Source organism: Dicentrarchus labrax, unplaced genomic scaffold, assembly GCF_905237075.1.
Source record: "Dicentrarchus labrax unplaced genomic scaffold, dlabrax2021, whole genome shotgun sequence".
NCBI classification, from domain to species: Eukaryota; Metazoa; Chordata; class Actinopteri; family Moronidae; genus Dicentrarchus; species Dicentrarchus labrax.
In genome coordinates, this window is record NW_026136703.1 from 9381596 (window position 1) to 9406377 (window position 24782).

A 24782-nucleotide genomic window follows, 5' to 3' on the forward strand; every position below is an offset into this window, starting at 1 on the left:
GAGGGTAAGGAGAGAGAGAGAGAGAGAGAGAGAGAGAGAGAGAGAGAGAGGGAAGTTACAGTGCTCTGTTATTGCTCTCTACCATTCCCTCTCTGACCTGAAGAACTGAAAGGAGAGAGAGAGCATAGCTTGAGATGGCTCTTGGCACAACTCAATAGCCAGCACAAGCAGACACCACAAGTGGACCACACAGGCCAGAGGATATTAGTGGATACTCTAGGATTACCCTTGGTGTGACTGCTAATTGCTTAAACCTGGGGACAGGACAACAGCAGGTAAGTCAGCGTCTCCTACGTTTCTCCCAATCAAAGCATTCTTGTTCTCTCTGCCCTTGTGTGGGAAACAGCCAAAGACAACCACGTGCCTCTGGCAAAGTAGGGCTTATCAGCTGTTCTGCTTTGAGACTGAAATACAGGAAATGGCTAAGGTACAGGTGCTGCTTAGCTGTCATCAATTTATGAAGGCAATCAAGTTTGCATTGTTTGAAAAAAAAAAAACCCTTGTAGCTTAATTTGAGCTGCGGTTAAGCTTTCTGCACCATTTGAATGAAACAACTCTTCTCTGAAGCATGTACGTAATTCAGCACACTTTTTATACATTCAAATGACGTAGATTTCGGCATGTTGCATTAATTACCCGCTCATTAGAAGACAGGGGACTACTCTTGGTGCTGTTAACGGTAATACAGTTTTGGCATTGTGTCAACGCATGCAGCAAAGAGTCATGAATCAAACATTTCTCAGTGAATTGCATCTTATATTTCGGTATGAATAAGACCATTTAGTGTGAGGGCTTTTGTGATTTGCACGTGGGAAGAAGAAAGCCCACAGCTTCAGCAGACATCAGGGGATGATGGGGATTTTCAGTATGTAGGAGGAAGAGAAGAAATCCACTTTATTTGTTTATGTTTGGGAATGATATACACACATACACACATGCAACTTTTGCCCTCAGCTTCTCCCATAGCCACTAACTCCTCTGCAGCACCATGTAGCTCTCACTACTGCGCCTACTGTACACACACAAAGTACAAACACACACACCCCTACTTAACATTAAGAAGTGTCTGAGGCCTTTGTGAGCTGTAGCAGGATGACATCTTTCATCCTGAATATTTATGGATTGTAATGACGCCAAAATGAATTCCATTTCATCCGCATGAAGTCATCTGGCTTTTCGGAGGAGACACATGGCTCCAGCTAGCCGCTGTCCATTTATCAAGGCGCAAAAACACCTTGCTTCAGTGCACCGAAAGGAAAGTATGTATCCGTGTATCTCGCTCTCACCAAGGGTATGTAATGCAGGTGTGGCTGATCTCTGACGCGGCTGTCAAAGATCCTTTCTGTCAGTGTCCAGGGGCTCTGTGCAACCTCACCCTTCCTCTTTCCCCTGCCTCCCACCCTGTCCAGCTGATGTGGCCTCTGTGCACTCAGTGATATCACCACTGACACAAACCAAAGGAACTAGTGGGCAGATATTACTCATTAACATTTTTGTGCTTGTTCCAGCCTTATCTTGCTCATCCTCTTTAGCTCGGCACATGCCCCGCAAAGTCTGTGGAGCTCAATCAGCCAAATGGCCTCTCGGGAAAAGACAGATTTGTGAATGTTGACTGGGCAGTTATCAGTCGCAGCCTGTAAATGAATCAGTCTTACTGTAAATCAATAATGTGCTCCCCGTTTAAACTGAAACCAAGCTGGCTCTGCTTGGGTTTTTGCCAAAGCAGCATTGAACTGAGATGCACTAAATGTGTCACTGGCTTACCTCATGACATTACTATAGCTCTATGTCACTTGAGTTGTTGGTCATGCAGAAGGTAACATACTGTAATTTAGCTTTGAGGTGGGGTGTTAATTTGAGCATAAGATTCTGAGAAGAGCTTTTTCTTTGTTGCAACATTTTGCCCCACTGATCACACTGGAAAGGACAGTCAGGACTTATCATATTGTATTGTAACCCTGCACAAGATCAGAGGCAATGCTCTGCATCAATTCCTAGTGAGGTGCGTTATGTTTTCAAAGAATCGCTTGCCACTTAACACGCGGAAACTGCTCTTTACAAAACAAATAAGAAGATAAATAGCCAATGAAATAATTAGAATGAGAAGAAATATGTCAAATAGAATTGCAAGAAAAAAACAGCATATGTTGAAGAGGAGTCGTGCCTGTTTCAAATGCATTACTCTCATTATTCTTTGACACCTTTACAGTCTCCTGCACATTATCAACTCCGTGACCCCATTCCGTTCTTGCTATGCGTGTGTGCCTGTGCTTGTGTGTCGTATGTGTGTTTTGTCCGTGTGTGCATAGGCTAATTTGTTTGAGGATATGTCTGTGTGCGTGAACACAAACGCAATATAGTGGGGGGAGGAGCTCATTGCTACCAGTAGTCGGTGTCTTCCCCATACGTCTGGTGGGCCTCAACAACAGCTGTCACTGACACATGCACAGCTCCAGTCATATAAGGGCCTCTGGTCTTGAATTCCAAAAATGCAGTTTAGACACATTTGGATATTTCGCAGAACAGTGGTACCTATAATTCATGTTGCCTTGGTTTAAAAATAATTATGTCCTTAAACTTCATAGCAACCCAAGATCTTCTTAAGATCATTTGATATGGAGTGAGAAGGATGGCACAGTAGATTGTTTGTTGATTCGTTCTTGACATGTAATATTATTAGAACTAGTGAGGTCATTCACTAAGTTCACATACAGTAAGAATATCCTGAGTGTTGCAAATGTTTCAGATTCATCACTTGGTAGGTTATAACTAGTATTTCCCCTCTATGGCTAACCTTTAGCACATAAATCATGCATTGCATCATTGCATCTTTGTCGGTGGTACAGACTTACTTCGGTTTGGTGTAAGAGACATTCTACAGAAGGGAAAGATTAGTTTATCTCAACCAAATTCCCACCCTCTGTACACATCCCATGCTTTTCTTCTCTCGTCCATGTTTTTTGAGGGGAAGTGACTTAATCATGACTCTCCAGTGAACCGGTGTGTGATGATGATTACAGCTTACCAAAGAGCTCATCTGTCCAGTGATGTCACCAACGTAGAGGAGATAAGAGCTGGCTGTGGTCTCTGTGGTTGATTGTCCCTTTGTGCTGAAGTCCAAATATCACACTGTAATTTCACACATCTGCCAGTGAGACAGAATTCTTCAACCTCCTGCCATTTTATTTCTATACTTTATTTTTGTCCCACCTGCAACAATGCGTTCATTGTTTTTATGATAACTAGTTGTTTTTGTTTCTCCGTGAAGAAGATAAACAACAGACAAAAGAGCAGAGTCACGATAGCTACACAAAACAATACAAATGCCCACCTACAAAACTTAAATGGGTAGTGATGGTGAAGATTTTGAACAATATGGTTAGCCAAATATTTCATTATCATTCCAAGCACTCGAGAGAGTGATGTGTTTACTAGCGAAGGTCCAAGACAAACTGACAAACAGATGTATTTCAACCAAAGTTGTTATGGTTAATGTGTGCAAACATTTGCCTTAGCCATTGCACTGAAGTTGAGTTTGTCACATAGAGTAAAAATATACATTATCTCCTTGACGTCACCCATAGGAGTCTAAAGAGCCGTGGTGAACCTCAGAGTGTGAGCCATCGTCATCTTGGCTTAATCCAAAAATGGGCAAAGACGGAGCCGAGGCGGCCAAATGAAGCCTGGTTGCTGAAACTAGTAACCTGTGACAGCACACACCTGTCACTCAAAGTGGTCACGCTCTTAACTATGCATAACTTTGAGCTTTAAGCTTTATATAATTTAAACTGGTGCAATATATATATAAAAAATCACCCCCTGTACAGTTGACATGAACAGGGGAATTGATGAGACCAAAACCATTTTTTGGACCAGGCTGTAAACATGTTTATTTCTGCTTTAAGTTTGAGCATTTTAATATGGGGGCTTATGGAGACTTTTGGAGCCAGCCTCAAGTGGCCCGTTTGTGGAACTGCAGTTTCTGGCACTTCCACATTGGCTTCGTTTTTCATCCACAGAGGTTGCCGCTTGATTTGTCACCACCTGTTTATGTCCAAAAATGTACCTTTGTTTTTGTCTCCACCTGAGAAAACATATCTGGGTCTTTAGCTCTTTATATACATACACACACTGACTGAAGTCAGTATAGAATGGACCATGCAGTAACATTTTGAGTTGTCAAATGTATGGTGATAATAGAACTGTGCTTTTTGACTAAGTAAAAAAGAAGGTAAAATTATTTACAAAATTGCAGGGTCCTTAAAATATTCTATCAGGCTCACTGGACTGGCTTACTGGGACACCTTATTGAAGATATTAGTCATTACTAATGTTATTAGTTACACCGGTGCTTTTCCTTAAAATGCGTGCAGAAAATTACTCACTGTACTATTGTATGTTGGTTCAACCTTAAATGCAACTCTACAAAACATTTAATCATTAGATTAAATGTTGCTATAAAATATTGATGAATGCAACTTTAAATTGAGGTTTGTCCTGTCTCCATATCTTAGAGTTTTTTTGTTCAAAATTATTTTTAAAGTCTTGTGTGGTCACCAGCACTCTTAACACATAGGAAGTGACTAATTGAAGCCTGGGAATGAAAAGTAAAATAAAAAAAGTTGGTTTAATTGTTGATGGCTATATTTAGTGACCAGTCACAACGAATACAGTATTGAGGAGTGCCCATAGTCTATAAGGATCTTAATAAACACTATTGACATCCCCTGTCAGTGACACAGTGACAATTAAACCTAATTAACATTCAGTTAACTCTTGGGGTTGTAACAGTGTAAAGGTGCCAGTGTAGCTGCAGTGACTAAGCTTCTTTTAATTTATGAACTGCAAAATAAATGGCAGTGAAATGCCTCTAATATAGATGTGGCATCAGCATAACTTTGAGCAAAAAATGGCTGATTGGCCAAAAGGGCCTACATTTCTACGCTGCACTATACAAGGACCCCAAAGACTGGTAGTCAGCGAAATTAATTAGTTCCTCCTACCTCTAAGAGAATGTGTGACCACTAGCCAGGACAGAAAAATCAATCTGTGGAATTCTGATCTAGTAGGCCTTTAGACAAATGGCTGACCCCATGACTTTGTACCATATCTGAGAGTGCTTCATCCATATGTTCTCTTGCTGTTTCTATTCATAGAACAGCAAGAACTTGATCTGTTTCTTGATCTCCATTCCATAAACATGATATCCACCCATGCCTCTGGTCTAGAAGAATCTGGTACTTGATTGGTTTTGCTTTACAGACACTCTTAATAGACTGAATAAATGCTGTTGCTACGGGAATTGCTTTCGCAATTTGACGTTCAACTCGTAGAAATAATAGATGTGTTCATTTTTCCTATTAAAGTAATTATGACAGATGGAGGTGAATCATGTATTCCAGCAACTGCACACATTCTTATGCTCAGTGATATTATGTTGCTTAAGAACGGAGGGGTTGGCATGTTATATGACTGAATACAATATGCATCAAAATCTCCCACACACATCAATATTCATAATGCATGACCCAAATTAGAGCGTGTTTCAACTTGTTAGAATTTGCTACTGCCCCTGTGGATTAACACATGGATCATATGAGCTCATAAAAGACTCAAAGTGAATATTTAACAATCAGCCACCAGCACAACTACCATAAATATGTCATATTTTATAAGTGACTGATTCGGGAACGATCTCTACTGAGTTTTTAATGAAACAATGCCAGCGAGTAAGCCTTTAATGTGAGAAGCGATGTGCGTCTCAGTTTGCTCATTAGTGAAACCTTAACTGCTGAAGCTCCAGTAGGCTCCAGTGAGAGGATCAGGTTAATGTGACATCAGGAGAATACTACATAATGAAACCCACCACCTATGCTGACATTTTGCTCCTGTATGGCATGCCAGCGTTAGAGTTATTGTCGCTATGAGGTATTAATAGATGTCATGATTACAAGAAGACAAGCTGTAAATGCTTGAGTTTTGTCCACGAAGGCTATTTGACAGTTCAGTTTAGTATTACTGAAAAAATGCTCCCAAAAAGTGTAATCTTAAGGGAATGTCTGCAATTCTGAGTCAGTGTTGCTATCTGAACTGAAAGAAACTTGTCATTCTCCTCCGCCTGAAGCCTCTTGAACATGGCTGTTATGTAAAATCTGACCCCAGAGGTCACTGGCCGTCTAGGCTGGAACACGCTGTCCATCAAACTCGTAGAACAGACTGGAGGCTTTGTACCCTTGCATGGGAAATAGGTGTTCGCAATACTTTCAATATCAGATGGATTGACTTGTAGCTTCGAATCTCATCCACGGCTACAGTTTTGATTGAAATTCCCATATCTTGGCGAGCCAGTGTGTTTTTCTTGTCAGGGCGGAAGAGCTTCTCCGGCGCGCTGCATTTTATCAGTGTCCTCTGGCAGAACCAGTTGCCAAACGCTCGCATGCAAAGAACATTTCCCACTCCTTATTTAGTCACATTGGGTTTTGTGGTGTGAATATATCAAACTCACTGAATCAAACAAATCATTTTTTTCCTATAGCATGTTGTTACTTTATTTGCAGCTGTTGTCCTCATCTCTGGCAAATGAATTTGGCTACAAGTCAGACTTTTATCACCAGACCTCTCCCCTTCCTCACTTTTTCTCTCTTCATCTTTGTCAATATCACAGACATGAACTGTTCAGTAGTATTATAGCCAGGTATTTCAGGAGATAAAGTGTGTAATGAGAGAAATAATAATAATATTGGTGTCACTATTCTGAATGCTAATGTTCCTGCCACAGCTCTGTAACTGGAATATGATGCACATGAACACGCAGGGTTTAAATTCAGACTACATGCACAAAATGACATTCAGCCATCTTTATTACCACTGAAGTCTCACTCGAGTACAATAATTATTTATCTACATATTTATATTAGTTTATCTTATTTGTTGATTAATCCATAAAAAACCCAAAGGTATTCAACTTGAAATAATACAAAACAAAAATGCAGCAAACCCTCACATTTGAGAAGCTGAAACCAGTGAATATCTGCCATTTGTGCTAAATTAATCAGCTGAAACATTCCTTTCATTTCACAAAATGGTTGCTCTTTAATCTTCTATTGATTGATTGACTAATCAACTTTTTGTTTCAATTCTCAAGTTAATCTGACATATGTTACAGCATACTTCCCAATGTGTCAGCTGTTTAAGAGCACTGTATTCTTGTGTATGAAATGCTTGGAGTAAATAGAATTTCAGAACAAAGATAAAAGACATATAGTGAACATCAGTGGTATTCACTAACTTGCTGAGCACTGACAACATTTTATAGCACACTTATCTCATTTTGGAAAGGGCACATGTGTTTCGTTGGGGCCTATATATACTCATATATGTGACAGCTGGGCTTGCCCAAACCATGGGAAAGATTTGGGTTCCCGCTTTAAATTTAGGCTCAGGCCTTGACTGGGGCCTCACTGGGTATTAGGCCACCCTTTCATATTAGAAGGCACTATGGAATTGGATGCCGGACAATCAGTAACATTGTGCCGATGATTTAGATGCCATTATGTGTGTGGGCATTGTGGCAGGTTGGCGCCCAGTTCAGAGTAACGGGTTATTGTTGGCCAGCTCTCCTTTATTTTCCATAAAGACAACTGGGAATGTTGCATGTCCGACTGGAATGTGGGCCACGTGGCTTTGGAATCCCCATTTGTTGCCCTGGAGAATTCACTACAATCAAGACTGCAGGGACCATTCAAGGTGGATCAAAGACTTGTCATCAATAGGTTTTGAAGCAGACTTTGATGACAACGTCTTGTCAAAAAAAGTCTTGTCATCGATAAGACCTATGAAATTATTGTGATTGATCTCCTGAAGCTGTGTAACTTTGAGAGAATAGGTCTTGTTAAGGCTTTATTAATGAAAGTTAAAGCTACTATAATCAACATTTTTAGATCAACAATGGATCTAATGACTGTGTAATGTGAAAGGTGTTGCTCATAAAGTGAAAAGCCCACAGAGAACTATCACTACACTATGAGGTTTCCCCTAGCTCTACAGAGCCTTTCAGCTCATTGTTTTGGTTTTAGAGTCAGCAACTTCACTTTGGCTGACTCAAAAATCAGCTGTAAGCAAAGCATCCTACCCAACACCAGTGTCAGAACGACTAAGTTTGAAGCTTATGGGTTTGTGGAGTTTTTGGCAGTATTGGACTTCAATTCATCAGCTGAACATAAACAGGATTCCAAATGAATGCTAATGTTGTGTGAATAGCAATTGTAGTGAATAGCTATAGCTATTTTTGTGTATTAAAGGTCAGTAAAGTGAACCCAGTAAAGTTTATTGAATTGCTTTTTTACAGCTATTTAGCACTCAGCTATAACTACACACACTCCCACACTCTTATGCTTGCTCTGTTGACCGGGAGTGACCCAGCAAAAGGAGGCGAGGTGTTACAGTAGCTTTTCTGGATTTTCATGGCATCAGCCCAGAAATTAAAAATAAACCGTGCCAAACTCAGTGTCAACCATTTTGTCTAATTTAGGAACTCTTGCCCGAGTCATTTACAGTACTGCACATGTTTCTATGTTTCATCACTAGTGCCTGTCTTAATGCCCTCCACTGGGCATTTCTCTTGCCATTCAAACTCTCTGGCACTGCTTGAATGGTGGGATAAACACTGGAGACACTTGTGTATGCTGCTGTGCTATGACATTTGACTCGTGATAGTGAGCCCACAGCTGAAACTAATAGTTATGGACAGGAAAGAAGGCACTGCAATTAATCTCCAGTTAAGAACTAGCGCTCCTTGAAGCCAATGTGCACTCACTGAACTCCCAGAACGAAGATAAGGAATGTATTTAATGTGTTAGTTCATCAGATTTCTTTTTCTTCTTCTTCGGTTCGAACTGAGAGATGCATTTGCTGTTATCTTGCACTCTCTCCTCTCATGTGTTTGGATCTTTTTTCCTGGAAACAGGTGGGATTCAAAGAGACTGGTTTCAAGCATCATTAGAATTCACTGCATTCTTAACTTCACTGACCACTATTACTGAGGAAGATAAACATTTTTCTTGCTGTGAACCGAAACCTTTGATAGACTCGCTTTCAAACCTTTTGACATTGCATATGGAACATCTACTTCCTCTTTTATAACCGCCCATTCACTTTCATCACCTTGTTTTAAGTTAGACCGATTAAATAGTTATTGATGTTCTACTTTGAACCTTACAGATTTCAGGTTGTCTCAAAGAGATTATTATCTGGACATAACTGTGTGTGTACATAGATTGCATTGCATTGTATGGTTGCATGGTTTATGTGTTTGGTGTATGCTATTGCATGAAGCCAATCCTGTGCTTAAGAGAGAATGACATTTTGGCGAGCTTACTTAAGACTCATGATTCAGAGGTCAGGGTGCTATGACATCACCAGGGTGCTACGGTGGGGAATTTTGGGGCTTGCGGGTGCTTTCTGTTAGTAATTAAAAAACACTGTTGATGTCATATCTGTAATCAATCAAACAGTGGAGTTGAGTGGAGACAAACAGTGCTCTTGCGCAGTGTCTCAAGGCTGTTGTTAGAGAGCTTAAACTGGGTGAGTTTGTGCACACACAAACATGTACACTCACAAACACATTCACAAAGAGAGGCAAACACACCTCTATCCTAACGACCTACATTGTGCTGAGAAAGTACCCCTTTAAAATAATTAAAAACGGATCCACATATTTGTGTTAAGGAGGAAAAAAAAAAGAAAACCAGATAGGATTACAAACTGGTGTGACGCTGATCTTCATTAAATTTATTGTCACAATAACCAGCTATGATACCTGCTATTATAAACTGACTGCACAGAACAACCCTTCTGCCAACCTGAGACAGTTGTAACACCTAAATACAACATGTTGCCATTGAGAATGCTTGAAAACTAGTTAGCAACTGAGGAGAGTTAAAACGTTTGCTATTAATTAACAAATATGTGCACAATGAAGATAAGAAAAGTCTTTGGAGATTAGACCCCATTGTAATGTCATTGTATTTGAGGGGATTGATGAAGCTGTGATTAGTATAGTAAACCCTGATGAAGTCTAGACACTGGTGGTGGTGGTGGTGGTGGTGGTGAAGGAATGAAGAGAATGCGGAAGATCTGGATGCGATGAGGAGTGGACTTCTGATAAGCTCAACCTGGCCACTGGATATGATGAACTGTGTGAACTATATAGAACTAAACAGTTGAAACAGTTAGCTAACAACCACTTAAAAATCATTTAAAATGACCACTTCTAAAATAGCAGATAGTGAGTGGTAGGCCTACTGACAGGACTACATCAGACAAAAGACGTTGAACTAATATTGCACTATACAAGTGAACAATAACACTACATGCAGGCCTACGTACAAACTCAATGTTATTCTCCCATCTCTGTATGTTTAAGTAATCAAAGTTACAAAAGAAGCACGCTACAGGCCACCTCAGCATGACTTATGTCGTTATAAGTGATTAATGTAGTAAAATTAAATTTAGAGTCTGTCATCAACGGATTTATTTTCAGGATCTGGATAAAATGTTCGACTCAGACTTTTAATGTCAGCAGAGAAGGTTAAAGCACCCAGGAGTGTCACAAATGTGCTTCCACACCATCAACACTCAGCATGAGATACACAACCCTTGTGAGAGAGCAGGACGTGTCAGGAATGCACACACCGCACACACACACACACACACACACACACACACACACACACACACAGTGCTGGTTAATTATGGATCTTTATTCCAGATTATGATGGTTGCATAGGACAATGTCTTATCTCACCTTGCTGGTAGTTAAATCATTTAAGAAGATTATTAAAACCTACATTATCTACTCGCCCATTACTGCTTATTGCTCTGCAAGAGGGACAGACGACGCCATTGCAGCGCTTTTAAATATTCTGTGTTCACCTGGAGGGTTGTGAGACAAATTCACGAGCCCTCCTTGCAGATTTCTCTCGTGCATTTAATATAGTCCATCTATTAATCCTGGCTGACCGACTGAAAGCAGTTTGGATTGGATTTTGGATTTCCTTGTGGGTAGATCTCAAAGGGTGTGGACTGTTTGTAGTAGCAGATACCCTAGACACCGTATGATTAAGTGGTCCAGTTCTACATGACCTCGTTGACTGGTGTGAGGCCTCACATTTTTATCTGAACTCATCCAAGACTAAAGAAGTGATTTTACAGGTTAGACGTGACGCTCCACCACCCAATCTGTCTAGGATCAGAGGAGAGGAGATTGAGGCTGTGACAGAGTGTCTTGGTCTTATTGTAGATTACAGACTCTCCTGGGACGCTGCTGATGCTATTTTTAGGCCCTTCTCTTAAAAAAAGACAGCGCTTTTACTTCCCTGGAAAACTGAATTTTTTTGATGTTGATATCAAATTTCTTCCTCCAATTTAAAGACCTTTTATTCAGAGTATCCTGTGTTATTGTAGGGGGCGTGAAATACATGGATACATAAGGGATGTGACAGTTACAGACACAAACTTTAAATGCCTGCATGGACTGTGATGACATTTGTATTTATGATAGCTACTGCAGATGATATTACACATTGCTGTTTTTTTATCTGATGTGCTACATTTGATGTGTTCTGTTCTGTACCACAAATTGCCTCTCAGAGGACATTTAAGTTTTAATAATAAGTCTAATAACATCCAGTTCTAATCTTGTCTAAGTGTACAGTATGTTTATGTTTGTGTGAATGTACATGTCATTAGATCTTTCTATTGTATTTATTTTTTGTGCTGTTCTATGAATTTGATTATCTTTTTCTATGTGTGTAGCATGAGGGAACAACAAACTTAAATTTCGATACGCCCTTGTGTTGCATAATGATGAATACATTTCCTTGATTCCTCAATTGAAGTGGTTTCAGTATGGCAGTGAATGGAATAATGAAATGGTAGAATAAATTGTGCACATGCACCAACACAATCTCAAGTATTATAATTGACAGATATTCAGAGAGCAACTTTCAGTTGCTAAAACTAAAATGGCTGAAATGGGATAACAATGCAGGTCAGGGAAAGCAACAAAACAAGACAAACTGTGCCAAAAAACACACAAGAATGGTATTATATTTCTTTTTTCTGTTTTTTGTGCAGGTAGAGGATGAGATCCAAAAGCAGCGGGGTGGAGAACCCGGCCAATGGGGTGCTTGGGGTTCCTCAGGGTGACCATGACATCAGCCAAGAACAGGAAGTGGATCTTCCTGTGAAGAGCCTGATGGCCAAAGTCCAGCAGAAGGAGGGCAAGGATATGGTAGAGGTTGTGGTGATCTCTGAAAAAGAGAAGCTACTGTTTGATTCTCCTGAGGCTGGAGACAAAAGAGGGGACATCATGGATCTGTCCAAAAAGGATCTGCTCAAACTGCTGGGGATCATGGAAGGAGAGGTTCAGGTGGGTTCTGATATATTATATCTCTTTGACATTTGACCTGCTGTAATAAGTGTAGTATTGTAGAGAGAAAGAAAACATACCAGTTAGTTTGAATGAAAAATGACTATAATTTCATTGGATTGAGTAGGGCTGCAATTTTTTGCACAATAGCTCTATCTTGTGGTTAAAAATGGCAGTTTCCAGAGAAAAACAAATGGGCCATGTGTTTACCAAAAGTGATTTTGGAGAAATCTGGAATTCATGAAACAAGTGGTTTGAGCATGCTAAAATGGGATGTACTGCAAAAGACACATTCAGAACATATTGGAGGCAGATTTAATGCATCATTTCTCACATTTGGGACAAAAAAACCTGTATCTCCTCAAACAGATGCAGTGAACATGCACGCTGCTGTATCATCTGTAAATATTTATATGTCTATATGATTTCAGGCCAGAGAAGATGTTATCTGCATGCTTAAGTCCAAACCGACAGTCCCAGAGGCCCTTGAATCACGTTATGGCTCTGCGGCCCCTGGCTCGGCCCTGCAGGCTCTGCAGAGGGATGGCTTAATCACCGGCACCCAGCCACAAAACCACAGTGTCTACCAAAAGCCTATGGTTGAGGTCAGTTTGCAACTGTCAGTCACAGCAATGTTTCTGTTGTCTATTTATGTTACAAACATAAATAATTTTGTATGTTACAGGTTTATTGGGTTATTGAATCACATGAGGCTTTTATTGTGATATGTATTCATTTTAATTAATTTTATGATTGGACAAAGGAAGCCTATAAGTTCCTGTTGTTGCAATTGGAAATGTTTTTCTTTTACATTTATTATTTTTCTTGCCAGTTACATACCGATAATATGAGTATTTCAGTGATCTACAGTTTAATGTGACAGTGTTAAGTGTTAGGCATGTTACACCACAGCAAATAAAATTCAGTTTTTATGCATCCTTGGTCCTTGCATGTGTTTGTGTATTTCCCTGTGTGGATGTGATTTTGTGTCTTTGCTCTTCCTCAGCTGGAGCGTCTGCAGGAGAAGCACAAGGAGACGTACCGGAGGATGCTGGGGCAGTTGCTGCTCGCTGAAAAGTGCCACCGCCGCACTGTCCACGAGCTGGACACAGAGAAACGCAAACACGCAGACTACATGAACAAGAGTGATGACTTCACCAACCTTCTGGAGCAGGAGAGAGAAAGGTAAGGAGGAGAGGAGCGGGAGCTCGGGCATGGGAACTATAATTGGGAACTATAATAAATGGTTTGAAAAGGTTACCTAAATTAAAGAAAAGAAAACTGCAGTTTTTGCATTACTGACAGACATTGTCATCATGGATTGTGATGGAAAGAGGATAACATATATTTTATATACAACATAAGTGGGACCATAAGATAATATTTTATGTCAATATAACTATTTTCAGTACTAAAACAAACAATATATGGGGAATTTGTTGGCAATAGAAGAAAGTGGATGGAGTAATGGTGAAAGGGGAACAGGTGAAAGCAGTTGGGGCGAGAGAGGAGGGAATTGAAAGCATGATTTAGAGAGTGTGGAACATATAAAGTGTAAGAGGTGAGAGAATCCGAGGAGAATTCAACATTGGAGAATGTGTGAAAGATCTGCCTCATCAGCCAAGCGAATCACAGGAGAGGAAAGAGGAGAGGAGAGGGGGGAGCGGGTTACTAAAGTGATAACCTTGCCTTTGTTTGACAGGGAGAGTTACAGCGCTTGTGGAAGAGAGGGGGAGGTGGAGTGGAACTTGTAGGTGAGGAAGGGGTCAGGTTCTTTGCTGTGGGAAAGAGGGAGGTCAGGGGCAGAGAGGGGAGGAGACGAGGCCACTGGGTGGGGGAGCAGAGGGGAAGGAATAAAGGGCTTTGAGAGGAACAAATCTCCCATGACATCATCTGTGAAATGAAGTCATCGGCCAGGTTGCGACATGGCTTGTTGGTCAAGAGGAGACAAGGGATGAGAGGTTGGGTGGAGAGGGAAAGAGGGTCTCCAACACCAGAGAGGGGATAGTTACATCACGTGTGTGTGCAGGGCCTCACAGGGATCAAACAAGCTGGGCTGTGAGTGTGTAGATGTGCACTGAATGTGTATGAGAGAAGAGGCCCTACTAATTCATGTACTTACAGATCAAAGAGTTTAATTGGCTGTTGGGGAATGTATTTTGTTGCAATTCCCATAACACATCACTGTCCATTCTCACACAATTACCCTGAGAGATGGGGAAGCTTTATTTATTAATTGTATATGTTAGTTACTATATGGTTTGCTATGCATATTAGTAGTTTGCCAACAGACATGAAAGCATGTGTGCGGGAGACAGACAGAGTACGAGAGAGAGCATCTGTAATGTATAGTATATACTGTATATACTTTATATACATACATATGTCAGTCATCTGTAGAGCAGACTAGAGAGCACTTATATGCTTCATGTCATGAACCGTTAAAACTTCAAACAGTTCATTTGCAGCAGAGGCACTGACTACCTCTTTTCCTTTAGCATTTATTGCAGGACACAGGAAACAGACCATGGAAGCTAAATCACAGGAATGACAGCTGAGCTGCCATCACACACCAAAGAGAGGGCTGGGAAATCAGCAGCAGACTTTAGCATTACAGCTACTCCTTTTGCTGGTTTCATGAGGCAGTCATGATTTAAAACATTTCAATTAAGAATTTGCTCTTGATTGTAAATCGATGTGCACACATGCCTAAAAAGTAAATGCTGGTGTTTTATGATTTTACCCAAATTGGTCGTGTGTGCAGCTTACACAATTTGGGTTTTGTAAGGCTGAACACACACTACGTTCTGTTGAGGACATACTTTGACTGACATTTGACTAAACTTGAGTCTAAAACATATCTAACCTAAAAGCAAAATATGTGCATGAGTGAGTACATCGGTAGAGCAAATATAAAATCATGAGATCAAAGTTAAGTTTTTGGTTTTCACTTTCACATTTGTGCCTTTTACCATCTTAACTAAATTAGTTGCAGCTCTGTGGGGCTGTGAGGCTCTGCAGTGCTTTGAGCTAAATAGTAATGTTGGCAGGTATAATGTTTACTATGTTCACAGTCTTTAGCATTTAGCAGTTTGCATGCTCACATTTGCTTATTACCACTATACGCCATGCTAAACACAAAGTACAGCTGAGGCTGATTGAATGTAATTCTCTATTTGGTCATAAACAAAAGTACTGGGCAAATTAAGATTTTGACTTGATGATGGTGCTATATGTGTCAGGGGGTCTGCAATGTCATTACAATACATCCTGAGGATGACATGAATGTCTGTACCAAATTGTAATCCATCCAATAGTTCAGGTATTTCACTAAAACCTCCAAAGTGATCCGCAAAGTCAGTAGGCTTCATCCCCTGGAGACCATGAATGTCTGTAGAAAATTGCATGGCAATCCATCCACCTTCAGTGTGGACTAAAGTGGCGGATCAACCGACTAACACTGCCCTAGAGCCAAGCTGCTTGCATGGCTAATAAAAAAAGCACTGAATGTATTGTGATCAAAACCTTTAAACAGTGGGAACGGTAAGGCTAGGCTTCGGTTTGAAGCACAAATCACAAGTGAAATACCACTTTACTTTCACTTGATCCTTGGTTTGCATGCAAGAAAGACATGACCTCCTTCTTATGCCAGGTAGTTTCCAGTGGGTTTTTTGGCTCATGTACTAGCCGGCCTCTGTCACCTCACAGAGTGAAGGGGATCAGCTCCACTAGGTCATGATCTGTCAGCACCTGCAGAGCCCAGATTATTCTATCTGTTGCTCTAGGACCCAAACTGACTTAAAGGCATGAAAAGACACAGAAACAGAAAGTGGAGAATACACAAAATATACCAACACACGCTTATACTGTGTAAAAAAACCAAAATCACATCAGATGACAAATTTACTTTCTTTGCACAAACATATCAGCGTCAACACCTATGTAGAAGCACGCACATACTGTATCTGCCGCTCTGTTTTGACATTCACTCTCAGGTGAGATGGAAGCATGTCATCATCTCATCTTTATCAATGTTTCCTCCAGCCATCTGGGTGAGCGTGAGGAGAGAAAAAGTCAAAGGTCTTGTGCCAAACAACTGCAAGAATGCAGGGGATGGGAACAGGAGAAACACTTTCTGACTGGTAACCATCAGCCATTAACACCCTCTCAGACAAGAGAGCAATTTATATGTCAAGAAGTTAAAATATCTAAGTGGCATGGTGGTATGTGTAATGATTAAGGGAATAAAGGGCTCAAAGAGCGCAAAGTCACGCACGCAAGATGAAAATGCAGACCTAAGAAGATTAGGGCTACAGAACTAAATTGATTGTTTTCTTGTCAATTTTAAAGCCTTACCACAGAAACCTTTATTAAAAACATATTATTGAACCATATGTCAGCAGATCATGCACATACAGTATGTGTAGACCTATTGTGGTTGTCTTGAAATGGCCTGATGTCCACTTTGCTTCTGATTTTTCTCTTTTAACACCACATCAGTCTTAAGTACTGTTTGCTATCACTGACTCTCTTGCTTAGTGCATAATGCTTTTTCTCTGTCAAGAGAGGCCATTACTGTACTGTACAACACAGTGTTTTGACAGCTTTTTGGCAGTTCATGTCTGCTTCAATCCTCAGCCTCCTGACACAGAGGGGCTGCAGTGCCTCTGAGCAGAATTCCCCAGGAAGCATGGGATGAGATGTTGTTCCATGTTCTCTCATAGAAGTTGGCACCTGTGTTTTTGCTTAAGAAATGTGTTTTTATTCCTTACACACACATTTTAGACACCTAAGAAGTTGAACCCCTCATTCAAACTGCTTGCTTAGACCTACAATGCCCTTGAAAATGTTAAAAACAAGAAGACACACACTCAATATATATAATAACAGGAACATGTATATTAGGCTCCCCCGAAGTTAGTCTGCATTGCTCTATCAAAAGTACTGTTATCTTTGTGGCGAAGCATTTAGATCATAACTTTTAGACAAGCATTTATATTTGCCACTTAGGACTGGATACACTGTACAGAGCCAATTTGTCCATAGGTATTTCTTACTTAGTAACAGAGCACAACCTTGCAAGACTAAACTATGGATCATACATGACTTGACCACTGGAGCCAAATACCACTGACATCATGACTTTGACCTTTGCGTGAATGTAATTTTAGAGTGCCAATTTCTAGGGTATCAATGACATCTGACTGTGTAAGTATGAATTTTAAGAGCTGCACTCTGAGATCTGGATGGCTTCTTTATACAGTAGCCAGACCCACGAATTCCACTTGGCAATGAAGGCTGCCGGTAATGTGAATCAATGTAGATGTTTACTGTCATGTGCAAACTGAAGATTAACATTTAGAGTTTCAAACTGAATTGAATTTGCAAAGATGTGATTGTGGAAAACAGTGGTTTGTTCTAGGATTAACCATATCTTTACGGTAAAACGCAAATGTCAGAGCACAGAACTTCATGAACCCATTGTCATGGTTATGTATCCTCCCAGATCTACTTCACCTCAAGGGAGACATCCAACTCATCTATATCTGCTTTCCTCATCACATGTAGACTTTGCAGGGAACCCAGTTCAAGTCCAGTTTCCCCTCGAGTGGAACTACAGCAGACATTCTCTCCTGTCTCCTGTACCAGTGAGATTATGGCTTTCAGACAAAGGCAATATCCTGTGCACTTTGGAAAATTGAGAAATAGTTTAATTTACACCAAACCTTAATTCTTTGTTGGACCTTTGTAAACATTCAAACTAATGACAAAAAAGACAGAAGTTTTGTTTTCCCTTAAACATGCCATGTTTTATGAAAGGATGAACATTGGGGATGGTGTGTGTGTGTATGTGTGTGTGTATGTGTGTGTTGCAAAACACTCCTCCTGTGGCAAAGGTCCCACCCCCTTTCACAGTGTCTACAGCCAAGAAGCACACACACTCTCATACACACATTACTGCCTTATATGGATGAGGTGACATCACTCACAAGAGGTCCGGTGGTGCTCCACTGTATTTATTCACCTTTCATTGTCCTGATAACATGCTTGGAATGTGACGGTGGAAGATCTGTGGAAAAGGAGACCCCTGTGGATCAGTGGATTTTATAAAATGCCAAAATATGTTCACATGCTAATTGTAGAGCATCCATAGGGGTAAGTTTTAAATGTGGTTTGTTGTAAAGTTTCTGAGACTTGTTGAATAGACATTTAGAGGTTGTTTAAGCTGTAGATGCACAGTCTTCCTTGTTGTGCTGGTGCGCACATTTATTTGGTTTCTTTTGCAATGCAAAAATGTTCCAGTTGAATATTGTATTAGCATGTCCCTGGGTGTGTACAAGGAAAAGATGCAGCTTTGCATTCAATCTGCTTTGCATGTATTTTGTTGGAGCCGGAGATGGGAATGGGCATGAGCAGCATAGAAAGAAGCTAAGAGAAAAGACCACTTGGTGGGTGGGGGTGGGGGGTGTTAGTTAAACTTTCACTAGCAGTTTGGGTTCTTAGTCTCTATCCCAAAAACAACAGGGATGTTGGAGTGTTTGGGAGTTGTAGTGTAGATCTTTTTCAGTTGTGTTTTGTCAGTTTCTTGGACGTATTGCTTGTTCTGCTTAGTAGCATAGCATGTATTATCATTCTTTTATTACACAATATGCTGTATATTATGATCAGTTCAATGAAATTCTGTTTTTGTCTTAGATAGAAATGGCTTTAAGTGTTGGATGCAGTTTCAGCAACTAATTAATAATCTTTTGTGGTAGTTTTTAATTACTGGACTACTATGAATGATAGTAAATATGTTTTAATGAAAATGTATTTTGGGGATCTGTGTTTTGATCATCATTTTCATAAAGTGGGACCACTTTGACACTCACACTAGTATTATAAAATGTATTTTCATTAACTGGGATACAACATTGCATCCTGGAATACAAATTACTAATGCCTTGCCTTTGTTTTCATTTTAGACTGAAGAGGTTGCTTGAGAACGAGAAGGCCTATCAGGTAAGAAAGGAGAAGGAGCACTCTAAACGTTTGGCCAAGGTTCAAGAGGAGCTGGTCAAGCTAAAGTCCTTTGCCCTGATGTTGGTCAATGAGCGCCAGCAGCACCTGGAGCAAATGGACCAACAGAGCCAGCGGGTCCAGGAACTCACTCAGCAGCTCCAGCAGCGGGAGCAGGCACTAAGTGAAGCCAGGGAGCGTGCTCAGGAGGATGGTCACAGAGTGCTGAGCCTGGAGGCTGAGCTCAAAGAGAAATCTGCCAGGCTCACCCAACAACACGAGGAGATGAGTGCCAAGCTGGCCAGTCAAGAGATCCACAACCGTCAACTTAATGCCAAACTTTTGGGGCTTACGCACAAAGTGGAGGAGCTGGATGAGAGCAACAGGGCCTTGAGGAAATCTGAGGAGGAACTGCAGGAGCTGAGGGAGAAAATTGGCAAAGGGGATTGTGGCAACTCTAACTTGATTGCTGAGTTGGAGAACTTGCGAAAGCATGTGCTGGAGATGGAGGGTAAGGATGAGGAGATTACCAAGACTGAAAATCAGTGTAAGGAGCTCAGGAAGAGGCTACAAGAAGAGGATAGTAAGACTAAAGACCTTAGGCTAGAAGTGGAGAATCTCCAGAAAAAAATGATGGAGTTGGAGAAACTTGAAGGTACCTTCGGCATAAGCAAGGCGGAGGGTGCACAGTTACACACTGCTCTAGAGAGAGAGAAGGGCCTGACCAAAGAACTCTCAGATGAAGTGGTAGCTCTCAGGATCCGTATGAAAGAGCTTGAGTCTTCTGAACTCAAGTTAGAAAAGTCCGAGCTGAGCCTTAAGGATGACTTGAGCAAGCTGAAGTCACTGACTGTTGCCTTGATGGAAGAACGAAAGACTCTGATGGAAAGAATGAAGTCAGATGAAAAGAAAAAGGAGGATTTGAGTAAGATGGTCAAGGTTGAGCAGGGTAAAGTTATGGAGGTGACTGAGAAATTAATAGAGGAAAGCAAAAAGCTCTTAAAGTTCAAATCAGAGATGGAAACCAAAGTAGAGACTCTAACCATAGAGAAGGGGGAGCTAAGCACTAAACTTGCCTATGAAATTGATAAAACAAATGATCTTAATTCTAAGGTCAGTCAAATGAAAAAGAGGTTAGATGGGTTTGAGCAAGCAGAAAAGCTTTCGATGAAGAATTCAAATGTCAAATGTGAAATGGGAAGAATGTCTGACCCTGTTAAAAGTGAAGATAACAAAGTCAAGGAGCTGACATTTGAAATTGAGCGCCTGAAAAATCGCCTCAAACAACTTGAAGTTGTGGAGGGAGATTTGATCAAGACAGAGGATCAGTATGACATGTTGGAGAAAAAGTTCATGACTGAACAAGACAAAGCCATCATTCTTTCCCAACAGGTGGAGGAAATGAGGAGTCAGATAGCACGAAACAAAGCAATTGAGAAAGGAGAGGAGGAAAGCCAGGAAGAAGACCTCCGACAACGATGCAAGAGAGAGGAGGTCAAAACTAGGGAACTGCAGGCTGATGTCATAGCCCTCAAGGAAAAGATCCATGAACTGATGCACAAGGAAGACCAACTTTCTCAGCTCCAAGTAGATTACTCTATCCTGCAGCAGAGATTCTTGGAAGAGGAGGAGCGAGCCAAGAACATGGGCACTGAAGTTTTCCATCTCACCAAAGAACTGGAAATAGCAAAGCGTCATAGTCGAGCGCTGAGGCCCAGTTTGAATGGGAGGAGAATGGTGGATGTTGCTGTGACATCGACCGGAGTACAGACTGAGGCATCGTCCACTGGGCCAACAGAGGAGGACACCCCAGCTGTGTTTATCAGGAAGTCTGTTCAAGAAGAAAATCACATCATGAGCAACCTCAGACAAAAGTGCCTGAAGAAGCCAACAGAAAAGAATAGCACTATTGAGCGTTGCCCTTCATCTTCCAGCGACCTAGGCATGAAGAAATCCTGGATTCCTTGGATGAGGAAAAAGGATAACACCCCTCAAGAGACCAATTTGGACAAGCCTCTGCACATCAATGGAAATCATTTGCCTTCCGAATTGACCATGTCTCCAAAGCAAGGGCAGCCTTTACACATCCGAGTAACACCAGACCACCGAAACAACATTGCGACCCTTGAGATCAGTAGCCCCACTGCTGAGGACGTTTTCTCTAGCTCAGCTCCCCTCAGCCCCAACCCATCTCAACCTAAATCCAGAATCACAATCATTCCCACCTACTCTGCTCCTGCCCACAAGAGAAAATCCACCACTGGACCTCAGGGCCCTGAAAGAGCCAAGTCTCCAGTCACCATCACAACGATATCCAGAGCCAAGTCTCCAGAAAGCAGCCGAGCTCCCTCCTCTGCCTCAGGAAGGCCCTTGTCCCCTGTCTCTGTAATGACAGTGAGCACTGCTATAGTGCCTGAAGCATCTGCCTCCCCAGAACCCCAGGAGATGACCATGGGCCGAGCTGTGTTCAAGGTTACCCCTGAGAAGCAGATGGTCCCAATGCCAATACGAAAGGGCCACAACAATAGCTTCATCACCACCACTGACGATAACAAGATCCATATTCATCTAAGCAACAGCATCACCCCAAAGATGGTAGTCAGGCCGGTGGCAGATGGCAAGGAAATGACCTTATCGACTGGGACAGTTTTACGCTCCCCCCGCCAAATCACCACCACTGCTACCAGGAGCACACAGAGCAAAGTGATGAGCAGTATCACAATTTCCCCTGTCACATCCACCACTTCCAGACCCGCACAAAGCATGGTAAGTTTCAGTTCATCACATTATGTAATTACATGTTTTCCTATAGATAGCTTTGGTTTAGTCCATCCATTCTTTATGATACCTGCCCAACAGCAATTTACTCTCGATAATCCACAGAGATTGCTGCTAACAGTTCATTAAAAGTAACCAATAAAGAAATCCATAAAATCTATATTTGGTCAAAAGTAGTACCAATGAAAATTCCATTCACGCCCGGCTGTATTGACTTTTCTCATCCATCATAGGTTGAGGTATCTCAAATCTATTTTGTTGGGGTTAACAATTCCCCAACAAAATACAGTCAGAACGCTTTAAAATTAGATTAGCACAAAGACAAACAGCAGAAAAAGCTTGCCTAGCTCTGTAAATAGGTAACCATATCTGCCAACTTGTTTAATTTAATAATTCATTTAAAAGTTTAACCGTAGGTTATGTGCCAGGCTCCACTGATAACAATACAATATATACAAATAAGATATGATGTGTTATATCTTAAAAAATGATGGTAGGAGGATTTTGTAACCTCTGAACAGAACAAAGCTAGCTGTTTCAACCTGTTTCCAGTCTTTGTGCTAAGCTAAGCTAACCAGCTGCTGGTTGTAGGCTTAGCGTACAGACATGAGAGAGGTATTGATATTCTTGCATAACTCTCAGACAGAAGGTGAATAAGCTTATTTCCAATTTTTCAAAATGTTGAACATGCATCATTTTTATTCAACGATGGTTTTATATTCTATGTTAAACATGTGGTGTTTCATAAGGTAAATATTTTCAATAACAGCTTCATCTCACAAGCTAAGAATGGGAGATGAAGTAACACTGTATTAGTGTTTCAGTGGCCCTTATAATATGCTCTTTGTGGATCAGATGGATAGCGTGACAGAAATGGCCCTATGGGCAGGCCTCAGAACGGCAGGACTAATGATGTGGCATTTTGCCACTCTGCTACAATCATGCTGTAATTTATAGTTTTTACTCAGTGTTTACATTCACAAACTGCCATGCAGGGCTCAGTGCCCTCTGGCTGACACAAAACAGCCTTGCACCAGTAACAGCACACTGAAACCTAGCCTGGACAAGTGCTTACACACTGGGATTCAAGAGAAAAAATGAATAAATATTTACATTTTTCATTTGCACCGTTCCCATAGCACATATGATCAGTTACATTGTTTAGAAATTCAGAATTCCTTTTTTCCTGTAATGGGTTTTGCCCCTTTTCCATATTTACTCTACATGCTCCCCATAAGTGCTGCCCTGTCTTCATTCTTCTGCCTGAGAAACTGTACTCTCTCTTTCTCCCTATTGTCAACAGACTGGGCATGATGCCCAGCCACCACGCACAGGGCTGACCCGCATCCCAATGTCCAAGAGCCTGAAGACCGGGAAGGCTGTGCTGGGATCACTGGGGATCTCGGGTGGAATGAAGCTGGAGTCACGAGCTGAGAGTCAGTCTATGAGGATAGAAGTTAAAAAATCCACAGTGAATAGCAATACTTTACAAAATGGAGGAAAAGCCTGACTTGCATCATAGTAGCAACCCAACACTTACAAAATACAACATATCTAAGGTGCTTCAAAGAGATTACGACAGCACTCTCATGTCTCTATACAACTCAGCTATACATTACGAAGCATAGAGGCATTTTTGTAATTAGCCATTGATTTCTCATTTTTGTAAAATCTTTTGTACTTGTCTGTCTCATATCCATTTCTGCCATTTATATATAAACATATTTATTGTATTTACAGTGTGCATTGTGATGGGCATTTGGGTTAAATATTATATCAGACCGTGCTGCTACTAACTGCTTCTTGCTTTGAGTGGTTGTCTCACATAAGGAGTTTGTTAATAATATTTTATAAGGACGCAGTATAAGTCAAAATACTAGTTTTTATGTAAATTATGTTTATTTTTTCTGTAAAGGATTTGTACTGAAACGTATTTTAAATAAATGTGATTTCAAAGAGTAGTGTGACATGCTCATTTACTGTATAGGAAATTAGAAACACAAATATTCAACAAAGACACAGAGTTCCGTTCAACTTTGCAAACAGGTCAGACCTGTATATGACTTTTTGATCTGTGTACTTATAGTTAGTCGCTATTTTACAACATTACGTAGCCAGTACTTTATTCCCAGATGCTACACTGGACAATGCAGTCATAGACCAATGGAATTGTTAAATGTGAGCCCCATTTTCTTTTCAGATATCAAATGTATTGACGCATAAACTCAATGTACTAATTCAAATAATCTTCAAGAAATTTCCATATAATTTCTGATAAAGTGAAAATATTTTACTTGTATATGACAGCAATGAAAAGCCACAACAATCTAATATTTAGATTGTAGGTGTTAACCAAAGTGATTTACAGAGAACTTTAAAATACAATTAAATGATTATATAAGATAAATAACTGACTGGATTAAAACAATTGTATAATTATAGGAATAATTAGGGACACTCATACACAATTGTATTTAAACTACTGAATGTATAACATTGGAAGGGCTATGCTTTGAAAACCATGTATCTGTGTTTATGTTGTTTAAATTCCGCTCTTTAAAGTTGCAGAAGGTAA

At 40.7% G+C, this 24782-nt stretch overlaps 1 protein-coding gene across 1 annotated transcript; it reads left to right on the top strand.

Annotated features, from left to right (window-relative positions):
- Positions 1-68: 68 nt before the first annotated feature.
- On the top strand, positions 69-24168 carry LOC127358017 (filamin-A-interacting protein 1-like). The gene is made up of 6 exons (XM_051390826.1): positions 69-275; positions 12136-12430; positions 12862-13035; positions 13437-13615; positions 19396-22195; positions 23511-24168. The coding sequence occupies exons 2-6, from the start codon at positions 12143-12145 to the stop codon at positions 23715-23717; spliced, it is 3648 nt and encodes a 1215-aa protein (XP_051246786.1). The 5' UTR covers positions 69-275; positions 12136-12142; the 3' UTR covers positions 23718-24168.
- The last annotated feature ends 614 nt before the right edge of the window (positions 24169-24782 follow it).

Bases quoted from the DNA above. Each gene is read 5' to 3' on its own strand.
- LOC127358017 (XM_051390826.1), top strand. From the start codon at position 12,143: ATGAGATCCAAAAGCAGCGGGGTGGAGAACCCGGCCAATGGGGTGCTT. The intron at 13,036-13,436 runs GTCAGTTTGCAA...GCTCTTCCTCAG, and splicing joins ACCAAAAGCCTATGGTTGAG to CTGGAGCGTCTGCAGGAGAA. The intron at 13,616-19,395 runs GTAAGGAGGAGA...TTTTCATTTTAG, and splicing joins CTGGAGCAGGAGAGAGAAAG to ACTGAAGAGGTTGCTTGAGA.